The sequence below is a fragment of the Bison bison genome, unplaced genomic scaffold, assembly GCF_000754665.1.
Source record: "Bison bison bison isolate TAMUID 2011002044 unplaced genomic scaffold, Bison_UMD1.0 scf7180017864516, whole genome shotgun sequence".
Classification (NCBI taxonomy): Eukaryota; Metazoa; Chordata; class Mammalia; order Artiodactyla; family Bovidae; genus Bison; species Bison bison.
The window spans coordinates 1,773,146-1,785,476 of NW_011495069.1; the positions used below are offsets into that span (position 1 = coordinate 1,773,146).

The 12,331-nt window shown below is 54.7% G+C and overlaps 1 protein-coding gene across 1 annotated transcript in view; it reads right to left on the minus strand.

The window, feature by feature from the left end:
• Positions 1-12,331, minus strand: part of IFFO2 (intermediate filament family orphan 2) — a 55,554-nt gene that overhangs the window by 37,843 nt on the left and 5,380 nt on the right. Inside the window, 1 exon segment of the mRNA XM_010830223.1 lies at positions 11,877-12,328. Coding sequence (XP_010828525.1) covers positions 11,877-12,328 — 452 coding nt within the window.

Genomic DNA, 12,331 nt, shown 5'->3' on the forward strand with positions numbered 1-12,331 from the left:
CCTCGGATATCTCCTGTGCAGCTCTGCAGCACCGGGGACCCAGCTGTCTGGCCAAGAGGCAGGGTTCACTCGGTCCCTGTGGGCGCCACCTCGACAGGCTCCAAGACTTCTTCACTCTAAGCTCTCTGACCTCTGGGAGTTTTCCAAGCCCCTCCTTAAAGGACCAGCAGCCTCCGGAAGGATCCCTTAGCTCAAGGGTTTCAAAAGAACCCTGTTTAGGGACTGGGCTCTAGCCCCTGCTGTGCTATGTGAGCTCAGGAGAGCTGCTCTCCTTCTCTGGGCCTCAGTTTTCTCATCTGTAAAATGGCCGTGGGTATTTAAGTGGGAGTAGAGAGCAAAAGATATAACTCTGAGGGATGAACTCGCAGAAGGTCTTCTTCAAAAGACAGCAGGCACATCTAGGTATCTGGGATGACAGGAGAACGATGTCTCCTGGAAGCAGGGGAGGGACTAGATGATCTCAGAGAAAGCCTCAAACCCTCTGGGCCCACCAGGAGGTCAGAGGAAGGTGTGCGGGAGGGCGGTCAGCTGGGAGAGTAATGGTGAGCCGCCTAGTCCCCGCAGCCCCGAACTGCGTCTAGAACCGCGTCGAATCCTAGGCCTGGACCTTGATGGTGGCCAGGGAAGCTGAGGCCCCCGGGACGGCACTGCCCTCTAACCCTGCAGGTACCTCTCTCACCAACCTCCTCTGCCCCCCACCACGATGTCAAGACCCTAGCCCCATAATGCAAGGGGTGCGGGGTAAGCAGAGATGGGGTCCTGACCCCAGGGTGCTCCACGTCCAGAGGGGAGAGACATAGGCTCCTGGCCCCACGCTCACAGACACACGGGCTCATGGAGCCTCGCAGGAGGCAAAGAGCTCCCACCCAGGCCTGGCATCGAGCAGGGGTAAGAGACCAAAACAAGGAAGAAGAGAGAGGATGAGAGACAGCCAAACTGAAGACAGGGAGCCCAGAAGGGGAGGGAGGGGCGGAAGGGGGAGGGAAAGAGCAGGCAGGCCTGGCGGTGTCCCGACGCTGGCGGCCACCCGGAGCCACCAGCCCGGCCCTCTCAGCTCCCAGCCTCTGCACAAACAGCTCTCTCCGCCTGCAGCACCCTGTGCCCCCTCTCTTCCACTCTTACTCGACCTTCCGAACAAAACTCAGCTGCTGTCTCCTCCAGGAAGCCTTCCTTGACTAGCCTTAAGCTGGCTCAGCTGCCTTCCAGAATCACTGGGTTTCAGGCACTACAGAGTCCCACCAGGGTCCTCTCTGGTCCAGCATTCTGACTTTGCAACGGGCTTTCCCTAAATCGATTCTGGTCTCAGTCTGCCCCTCTTCCCCGGATGGCCTTCTACCCATTACTACAGCTGGCCAGGGCAAGTCGGGGAGGTACCCACGGGTCCTGGGAAGATGTCCTGACCCTGCCCAGAGAGGAGCCTGTCTGCCGGAGAATTTCACAAGGTCCACTTAGACCAGCAGCTCTTCCCCTCCCCCCAGAGGGCCAACAGGCGGCAGTGAGCCAGGAAGCTTCTTAAATAACCCAAGTAATAAAAGTGGCCAATTAAGAGGGTGGAAGGCAGTGTCTCCACTGCGGGGGTGTCTCTCCATTGAGCTGCAGACGTGCAGGGGGCTGTGTGCAGGAGCACATTCCGAAGTCGGAGCACGGAGGCCGGAGAGCGCTGAGCAAGCATCTCGGAGCCAGCCCCTGCCCGGCGCGGCCCAGGCCAGGGCCCCAGCGCCCCCCGCCCCTCCCCACAGAGCCCGCGGCCTCGCTGAGCTTCATCACGATAGCTGCCCGTGCCTCAGCGCAGTCCTCCCCTTTCTCTCGCCACTCATGCAATAGGGCTGGTGGTCCTCATGCCGCAGATAAGAAATCAAGGTCTCCCTCAAGGTCACGGGGCTGATAAGCGGTGGAAACACTCCTGGACTCCTCTCTCCCTGACCTCCAAGTCACGCACAAAGGCTCTTCTCTGAGCTGTTTCTTTTCAAAGGTTTTGTCCAGCACCCCATCCCAGCTTGACTTGCGACCAAGGGAAGATGTGCTATTAAGGCAAGGTGGGGACAAGACCTTTCATGGAACTTCAAGTGGCCCCTGGTTGCCCAGGAAGCTGGAGAAGAAGCGTCTGCGTGGGTTTGGGCCCAGGGCCTCCGAGCATGGTCATCACAGGCACAGCACGCGACAATTTATAAAATGCTGCCACAGGGATCACTTGGTTTAATCTGCCAAACAGCCTCATGAAGCCAGGTTTATTACCCCCATTTCACAGCAGGGAAAACTGAGGCTCAAAGCAAGAAAGCTGCCTGCAATTGATATGCCCCTTCCTGGGTACCACAGAGTGTAAGAGGTTGGGTCTGGAGCCTGACTTCCTGGGTTTGAATCTTGGCTTGCTGCTTCCTGTCTTGGCCCTCAAGGTCTCAGTTTTAGCATCTCTAAAATGGGCCACTGATAGTTTGCAACTCATAGGGCTATTGTGAGGTTCCACGAATTAAACTGCTTTGAATAGCACCTGGCAGAGTGTAAATGGTATAGAAACATTTTTTAGCTAATTAATTACTGTTTACTGTGCCCGTAGTCTGCACGGGTACTATTTGGGCAGGGATTGTAACGTGGTATTGTCCCATTTGCCTGGTTCCCCAGACCCTGGGCTGCTGAGGGCAGGGGCTGTGCATGCTTCACCCCAGTGCCCAGCACGGGGCCTGGCACAAGGTGGGTGCCCAGCCACTGTCCAGAGAACAGAACTCCAGCTTCTCGGACACCCATACCCAGCAGTCTCATCTTCCCCACCAAGAGACACAGGATGACTGTAACAAGTTCCCCATTCCCTGGCGAAGTTCACAGCACCCACCGAAAGCAGAAGTCAGACCTGAGCCCAGGGCGCAGGCCGGCTTCCCTCCGGCCACCGGAATGCCCGCTGCCCTCTCCTGCTTATCATCAGGCAGGGAGAGCCCCTGACCACTGCCCAGGGGGCCCTCGGTGCTGGGCATGACAAAGGAGCATTAACTTGGAGTGTGAGCCCCAGATCCTGCCCTGGGTCGGCAAGCGAATTCTCCTTTCTGATCTAAATCAGATCACATGGAAAGTGCTCGACAGGTAATGATTCGTGTTCCCTGCTCACTCTCCCTCCCTCCTTCCCCACCCACCTGGATATGCCAACTAGGAACTCTCCCCTACCCAGAGCTCGGTCCTCAGCGAGCAGTGGGGCTGGACCGCCCTCCAAAGCCGCCCGGGAGGCTCATCTGCTTGCCCCTGGCACTGATTCATTGGCTTCACAAGAAAATAATTACTCTAAAGTCACAGCAGGAAGTCCTCCCCGCGTGGCAGCCACCTCCTGTTCTGCCACCGCTGCAGCATTGCTGTGAGGCGGGGAGACCCACCCCTCAGCCTGCCTCCCGCCTGCCTCCCGCCCTTCACCAACTTCAGGAGCCTTCAGCATCTTTCCGGGGAGGAGCCTGAACCTGGGGTCTGGAGACCCAGGCTGCCCTCCTTTGAGATCTGGGGCAGATGTCTTCACCCTGCTGAACCTCTCATCCGTAAAATGAACAGTAATCAATTCCCACTTCTCGGGATGGCTCTAATAAATAAATCTCACTTATTGAAAGATTTCCTCCCAAGGCCTAGCACATAGTAGGTACTCAATGATGGCGACTAACCCATTATGATTTATTTTAAACCTTTTGGCCAATGTTTCCACATCCCACGGTTTCAGTTGATTTTTATATCAACCCTGGGAAGCAGAACTCATAAGAAACTTTATCCCCATTTTACAGAGCAATTCATCAAGGTACAAGAGATTAAACAGCATGCACAGAATCCAGGTCACTCTAGGAAAGTCACAGAGACACCAGTCTTTCCGTGGTCCCCACTGCCAGGTGGGCAACGGGAAGCTTAGCCCACAGCACAGGCAAACCAGGGCCATGACCAGGGTGCCCCCTGGGCCCCTGGGCAGCTCTAGCTGCCCCCTGCCACACCTGGGGGGCTCAGCCAGGCCACAGCCCCCGGAGGGAACCAGTGGCATTTGCCAGGCTTAAGTACTGAATGACAACTACTCTTGTACCAGGAACTAGGGTAAAAAACCACATCCTGCCCAGGAAGCCAAGCAGGGGTGCCCATTGGGGGTGGGAGGGCACTGCCCTGGCAGGCATCAGCAACCTTCACCAGCCTCGTTTCTGGCCTAGAATCTTCTAAGCACCTCACAGCCAGTCATGCCCAGAGGCTGCACCACCCCCAGATGCTGCCAGCAAGGTCAGGGACCACCCTCTCCCCAGGGCCCAGCCTGGTTCTTGACTTCTGCCCACCTCACAAAGCTGGCACTACCCAGCCCTTAGGGCGCCCACCCTTCCGCCCTGTGAAATCTGGCCATGTAACTCTTAGAACTTCACGGTCTACAATGTGCTGTAGCCATGTGAGCCCATGGCCTGTCCTTCGGTGTCGGGACACATATTTCAGCAACCCCCTTTTCCAGATGAGAAAACTGAGACTCAGGGAGACAAAGGGAAAGCCATCTGTATATCCCGTGCTGGGGGCCCAGTGTTTGGCATCAGTAGATGGGTTTTCATTCAAACTTGTTGGAATGATGTGTCAGGACCAGAGTCCTGGTCTCCCGACTCCAGATCCAGACCTTTCGCTCAACAAGCCGCAGGCCGGCCAGATGTAGAGTCCTCGTGTGTCGGTCACCCATGGCCACGCAGGCCTACTGGGGCCTGCCAGCACGCAGCAGCCAGGCACACAGAGCCTCCCTCACTGCACAAGTACTTGCTCAGCTCGGACGCCGGCCAGAACCTGGCTTGGCTCTGTGTGTACAAGATGAAGAAGGCAGACCCGGAGCCGGCCCCCACAGAGCTTACAGTCGAAGGAAGGGTTAGGGTTAGGGTAGCTACGTTCAGGGTGGAGGGTGCTGTGCCAGGGGAGGCAGTGGGCGCTCAGGAATGCCCGACGGAAGGTCAGGGGAGAGCCCAGGGAACGAGAGGGCTGCCTCCCTCCCTGCCGTGCGCCTGCAGCCATCTGTGACCTGGGAAATAACCCGAGCGCCCGGCCGCAGCGCATCAACAGGATCAAAAGCCAGGACTCTGCAGGCAACGCCCACAGCCTCCGCTATCACTGACTCGTGGCACGGTTCAGATGAATTCCCCTGGAAGTCCACGCATCTCCTGGCGGCAAAGGACGTGTGCAAGCTCTCTGTCTACCCTTCTGTGTCCTTCAAATCCCGACACGTGTGGAGATGCAGGCACGGGCTTGGAGAGAGAGCCTGACGGCGCATGTGTACATGAGCGTGTGCGCACGCGTGTGTGTGTGTGTGTGTGTGTGTGTGTGTGTGTGAGTGTGTGGCTCCGCATCCGGTGGCCAAGGAAAAAGCCCCGCCTCGAATTCCTGGGAGAAGGAATCTTTAGCGTCAGCTGTCTCCCTGCTTCCTGCTTCCTTTACTTTTCTGGGACCTCATTCCCTTCCTTCTAGCGTAAGGCTCTGAAAATCCCTCCCAAATTTGTCCCCAGAGAGCCTGCCAGCCAAACCAAGAGATGCTGGAAGACGAAGGAGCTAAATGGAGTGGGGTTTGTGCGTTTCTTTTAAAGGAGGCTGGGAGAAAGGGCAGGGGGTGACCGGAGATTTCCGGAGACACAAATCAACCAGTAAGAGTAGGAAGAACAGTCTCCTTAGATGCTGGACAAAGAAGCAGCCCTTTCTCCCTCCGCCCCCAGCACCATCTCCGGCGCCTTCCAGGGGACAGAGAGCGACGACGTGTCCTGAAATGGATGTGCCCGGCGTCCAGTGCCTTGCCGAGAAACCCTTGTAAAATGAAAGGAACAGATATCGCTGGGGGTGGGAGGCGGGGGTGCTCTGGGATGGGGGATGTTCTGGGAGCCTGCCTCATGTGCTTACCCCAGGCGCTGACTTACCCCCTTCTGACCTCTAGGGGAGTTAGTCTCCCTCTTTCACAGATAGCAGCGGGCCAGTCAGCTCAGAGAGGCCACGCAACTGCCCACAGTCACGCAGAGACTGGGAGAGCTGGGATTCGATCCATGCTTCCTCCAGCCAAAGCTGCCCCCTCCCCCACCGGGACAATCAGAAATAAAGAAGCTGTATCTGCAGCGGCTTCAGAAACAATGGAAGTGCGGGGAAAGAAGTCCTCTGAGCAGCTTTCTGGGGAAGTCTTGTGGCTTTGGGGCACTCGGGGGCCAACACCCTCCTGCCTGGGGCGTGATGGCAAAAAGACAAGGGACAGTCCAGCGGGCATCCCCCCAGCCCCTTTCTGGAGCTCTGCATTCGGGCTGACAGCCCGGCCCCTTCCGGCTCAAGATCAGAAATAGCTGTTACAAAAGTCCCTCCCATCCCCGAAAGTAGCTTTTTAAAAAATGCTTAAAGGCAGACACATAAAAAGGTGGAGAGCGTTCTGCCAAGTCCCGACAGAAGGCAAATGGTGCAGGCATCGCCTCGGGGCAGGAAACAAAACTTTCCATGACAGATGGACGTTCTGCCTGTCTTTGTGGGTCAGCTCCCTCTGGGCCTCAGTTTCCCCGTCTCTAAAGTGAAAGTATTCCGCTGAATCAGCAATTTCTTTCTTTTCTGCTAAACTGTAAAATGCTTGGTTTCCAAACAACTCTCCCTCAGAATATCAATTTGAGAGCCACGAAAATGGAGCTGCTGTGGTTGATGGGGGCGAAATCCTAGGTGGTCTGCCCCTAGCTGTTCCCCAAATCACCTCACAGCACCCTGCTCCAGATCCCAGGGCTCCAAAGAGCCCACCTGAAAACCACCAGGCTGAAGGATCACCATGGTCCTCCAGGACCTCAAACAGAGCTCCAGTGAAAACAAACCTAGACCTCCAGGCAGACTGGAGTCGGGGCACAGACACTCAGCAACGTGCAAGGGCTGGGAACAAAACCAGCCCGGTCCAAACCATGCTGGGCCTGGGGCGGGAGAGGGGGCGGCCGGGGACAGAGAAAGGCCCCCCTGCCCTCCCAGGAGGCAGACAGAGCAGCCCTGACTTGGACCCTCCAAGTCACAGACAGAAACGCTGAGCGAGCTGGGAGGGAGGGCCTATAGGAAGCCTGTTGGGTATAGAAGATCTTCGGCTCAGAAAGAGCAGCGCCTGGCCCCGAGGTTACACAGTGCCTCACAGCAGGGTGGGGTCTGGAGAACTCCAGGCACTGGAGTCTGGGTCCCTAGGATGCCCATTCTGAAAACACTCCGCCTGCCTAAAGTTCAGCTACATTCGGCAGGAATCTCCCAGGGAAAGGCCCCCAGCCTGCAAGCTCAGAACAGGATATTTCGGTGACACTATGTGGAGACAGGGTGCCGATGTTTGTTTTGGTTTCCAAATCAACGCTTGACAACCTTGTCAGCTACGGTTTCAGTGACCACACTTCCCGCATGGTAAAGAGCTCGGAGCTGATTGGCCCAAGGGGAAATCAAAGCAGGAGTGAACAGGGTGAGCCCAGGCATCCCAGGCCAGGGGCTCTGGTTTGGGTAAGCGTTTCCAAAACATGGATCCTATACCAATGACGCACATGAGATGATGTGCGCTGGTACACAGAAGGTAACTTTTTAAATTTACATTTTATTGACTATGTGAGTGCGTAAACAAAATGTGGTCTACCCACATGGAAGAATATCATTCAGCATTACAAAGGGATGTACTGCTGGTATGAGCTACAGCCTGGATGAATCTCACAAACATCATCTGAGTGAAAGAAGCCAGGCAAAAGCGACAACATGCTGCCGGACCCCGTTTATATGACGAGTCTACAGAGACAGGAAGCCGGTCTGTGGCTGCTGGGCTGGAGGAGAAGTGCGGATTCACTGCAGAGGTGCAAGAAAGATCTTTTGGAGATGATGTGAGTGTTCTAAAACTGGACTGTGCTGATAGTTGCACAGCTCGATGGATTGACTAAAAATCATTGAACTGTATGTGTAAAACGGGAGAATTTTGCGACATGCAAATTATACCTCAATAAAGCTGGCTGAGATGGCTGGATGGCATCACTGACTCGATGGACGTGAGTCTGAGTGAACTCCGGGAGCTGGTGATGGACAGGGAGGCCTGGCGTGCTGTGATTCATGGGGTCGCAAAGAGTTGAAAACAACTGAGCAACTGAACTGAACTGAACTGAACGCTGGCTGAAAATTTAACGTTCAAAAAACTAAGATCACAGCATCTCTGGTCCCATCATTTCATGGCAAATAGAAGGGGAAAATGTGGAAGCAATGGCAGATTTTATTTTCCTAGGGTCCAAAATCACTGCAGACGGTGACTGCAGTCATGAAATTAAAAGACACTTGCTCCTTGGAAGAAAAGCTATGACAAACCTAGACAGCATATTAAAAAGCAGAGACATCACTTTGCTGACAAAGGTCCATCTAGTCAAAGCTATGGTTTTTCCAGTAGTCATGTATGGATATGAGAGTTGGACCATAAAGAAGGCCTGAGCACTGAAGAATTAACACTTTCAACTGCGGTGCTGGAGAAGACTCTTGCAGGTCCCTTGGAGAGCAAGATCAAACTAGTCAACCCTAAAAGAAATCAATTCTGAATATTCATTAGAAGGACTGAGACTGAAGATGGAGCACCAATATTTTGGCCACCCGGTGGGAAAAGCCAACTCATTGGAAAAGACCCTGATTCTGTGAAAGACTGAAGGGGCAAAAGGAGAAAGGGATGACAGAGGATGAGATGGTTGGATGGCATCACCGACTCAATGGACATGAATCTGAGCAAATGCCAGGAGATAGTGAAGGCCAGGGAAGCCTGGCATGCTGCAGTCCATGGGGTCGCAGAGTCAGAAACGACTTAGCAACTGAACAGCAACAACAAAGCTGTTTAAAACATTTTACAAAAATAATAATAGAGATGGTGATACGTGACTATGGCCGCGGTTCATGGAGGCAGAACCCCAAAAGTTCCCAGCTTGGAAAACACTGAGCTACACAACCAAGGTTGCCCTTTGGAGAGGCAGAAGAGCATCTCCAAGGCAGCGAGTTCCTCCAGGTGGACAGGGGAAACTCTGGAAACTTTCCTTCCCTAGGACAGGCTCTTTCTTTTGGTCACCTCTTGGGACCCCATGCTAGATATCCTGGAAGGATCTGAAGCCTTCAGTGGCCAAGAGCCCAGGTAAACACACTGGTCTCATTCTCCTTTGAGCATAAGATCAGAAGCGGCCTAGGAGTTCAAACTCAGATTTACATATTGCCAAGGCTGGGAAGACTCTTTGAGATCATCTAGTCCAGTGCTTCTTACGCTTTTCAAAAAGGTTGATCATACGCCTGCCCTCTTCCCAAAAGAAAATCCTATGAGAAACCCAAATAAAGAAACAAATAAATACAGAATATTATTTGTATGAATCTATTGTAGGCTCAGTGAGAAAACAGTCACCAGTCTTTGAGGTTGACGAGCCCATTTTGGTCTGTTAACACTTAGAACTAGGATTATGGTTGACAGGTCCACCTTCAGTTTAATTCTATCTCTGGTTTGGGCCACAGAGTATCAGGAAAATCCTGACTCACACAGATTAGTAGCTACAAATGGGACCAGCTTTTAGCAGTTTGCTTTCTGATCTCAGAATATTCTTCCGATGAAGAGAAGGCGGGGGTGGCTCTAACTTGACTCTGAACCAACAAATCAACGTTAAGTCGACTTCCAAGAGTTAACAGTAAGAACTCAAAAGTGAGTGAGCATATTTTCATGACCATTTGATATTTTTTTAAACATCAGTTTTTATTTAACATTCAAGGAATGCCTACGGCATCTCTGAGGCAGCCTGGAGCTTCAGGGACACTTCTAGCCCACCCTCTTCTCTCCTTTACAGACAGGGCAACTGAGGCTCGCTCAAAGGAGGAGGCAGATGTGCTCTGGCAAAAATCCCACTTGAGCCCTGAATCAATTTCAGAAAAGATGCATCTCCCCAATTCACCAAAAAAAAAAAAAAATGGGGGGAAGAGAAGGTGCACACGCCCCCTACAAGGGTGGGAAGAGACACACACTCACCCTCCACCTGTCTCAGCAGCGCCCATGTCATTCCAGGGCAGCACCAGAAGCTGACATCACACCCCACACCCTGGGTGCAACTTGAACTGGGCATTGCTCAATGCCAATCCATCTCCCTCTAGGACTGGGCACAGTGTTTCCATCTCCTTAGTAGCCAGGTCCGAAAAGTGCGCACACACACACACACAATAAAACAAACACCCCGCAAGCCTGGGGCATGACGACACCATCGGCAGTGGCAGACCAAAGGGCCCTCCCAGTTTCACCATCAAGAGCAAGCGCCTGTTTCCCTGCCCCACCCCAACAAAGCAGCCCACACAGGGCAGAGGGGTGGCCTCCCCACGGCAAGGCACCAGGCCATTCTCGAGTCCTGCAGAGAGACAACCAGCCCAGGAGAGTAGCTTGTCTCCCCCTGGGGTCCAAGACATTTCCCCAGGAAGCCAGGCTCTGCATGGGAGACTGGAGACTCTGGGCAAAACTGCCCCCTTACAGCTTGACAAAGAGTCTCTCATCTTTAATAACGTCAATCTGATTACTTCATACCTTCCAAAAGGCATCACCGGCCTACTCGCCCCTTATACAGCTGTGGGTGGATTTTATCATTCCCATTTCTCTGATGAGTAAACAGGCTTCCAAGTAGTTCAGTGACCACTCAGTTCAGCCAGAGGTTCTCACTGGCAGGTGCTGGAGGTGGCACTTGAATCCTGCCCAGTGGCCAGCCCACCCAGGTGAGACGAAAAGGGAGGAGACCCATGGCCAGCTGTCTGTGCTCTCGTGAGCACTAGGACACAGAAGCGGAAGGAAAGATGCTTCTCAGGGCATCCTCCAAGCCCTGGGGATCAGAGCCACAGTTTCCAACGCAGAGATGCCCATGCCTGGGACAGCAAAGGGCCCTGCTCCCTTCCTGAGACGCTACAGACAAACCCCTCTCCTCTTATCAGTAGGCCGATTAGGTAAAACTGACGGCCAGGTTGCGGGAAGGAGACAATGTCAGTTTCCCAGCTGGGAATCCAGGCTGGGCAGAAATGTGCTAGCCAGTTCAGCAGGCAGTCTGCGCCGCACTCCAGCCAGATCTGGTGGTCTGGGTCCATTCACTGTCCAGGCTTCCAGCCTAAGGTTATCTTTGCTTGTGTAGATAACTCAGTCTTTAGGGCTGAGTTTCTTGGGGGTCCAAAAAAACCATGAGAATTCGGGGTAGGGAGAAGAGAGGTGAAGGGAGGTGTTTCTAAAACTCGTGGCCAGTCTGATGTAGGTCTTGTTATCCAGTCCAGCCAACCGGACACGAGAGAGCTGGAGCAAGACAGCGGACCCTGGCCTCAGTGCACAGACCCAAGCACTCTGAAACACTTGATTTTTTTTTAAATTCAAGGAAAAATAGAAAGTTAGTGGATTACTTAAGAGTTGTTTCTTTTCACCCATTGACAGAGGGGAGCCCACTTTCTACATCCTTGGGGAAAACACCTAAGTTGGAAGACAGACTGGCCAGGAGTATCTCACATCCCAGCTTCACCACCTATTAGCCAAGACCCCTTAGGCAAGTCACTAGCATCCGTGCCTCGGTTTTCTCATCAACAAAGCTAGGATAAGAATGCCCCACACTTTGTGTTGCCATGAGGATTAGGTGACATCACATAAAACACCTACGGTCATTATGTCACCTAGAAAACAATGTGCCTGGTCCGGTGACGGAGCGGAGGTGTCCCCCACGGTAGTCAGCGCCGGTCCCCATCCTCGGAACTAGAAAACCGAGTTTTCCAAGTCTGCAAACACAGCTTCCAGCCCCACCTGCTAGGACCAGCTGGCCGCCCACCCCCTACCCCGGCCCCTCCGGAACGCACACATTCCGGGGCCGCCAGACCCGAACGACCCCCAACCCCCCACCAGGGAGTGCGGGGGGGCAGGGCGGGGTCCCACTCACCTCCGCTTGTACTCGTCGCGCTCGCGCTTCACCTTGGCGAGCACGTTGTAGAGCGCGCGGATCTCGGGCGTGATGGTGTCGATCTGCACGCCCACGCCGTCGGGATGCACCCACGACACTCCGGGGCCCTGCACGGTCTCCACGCCGCCGCCGCCCGTGCGCCGCACCTGCGTGTAGCTCCAGATGGTCCCGGGCAGGCGGCCGTAGTACTGCGGGTGCGAGCCGCCACCGGGAGGCAGGCCGCCCAGGGCCGCGGCGTGGTTGGCGTTGGCGCCGGCCGCCGCGCCGCTGCCCGGCCCGCCGCCGGGAGCGGGGGGCCGCAGCAGCTCCGGCCCGGTCTGCACGGCCTGCTCGCGGGAGAAGGTCTTGTAGCGCAGCCGCCGCTCGCGCTCGCTCTGCTGCTGCTCCAGCTGCTTCTCCAGCAGCCGGTTGCGCCGCTCCAGTTCGTGCACCTT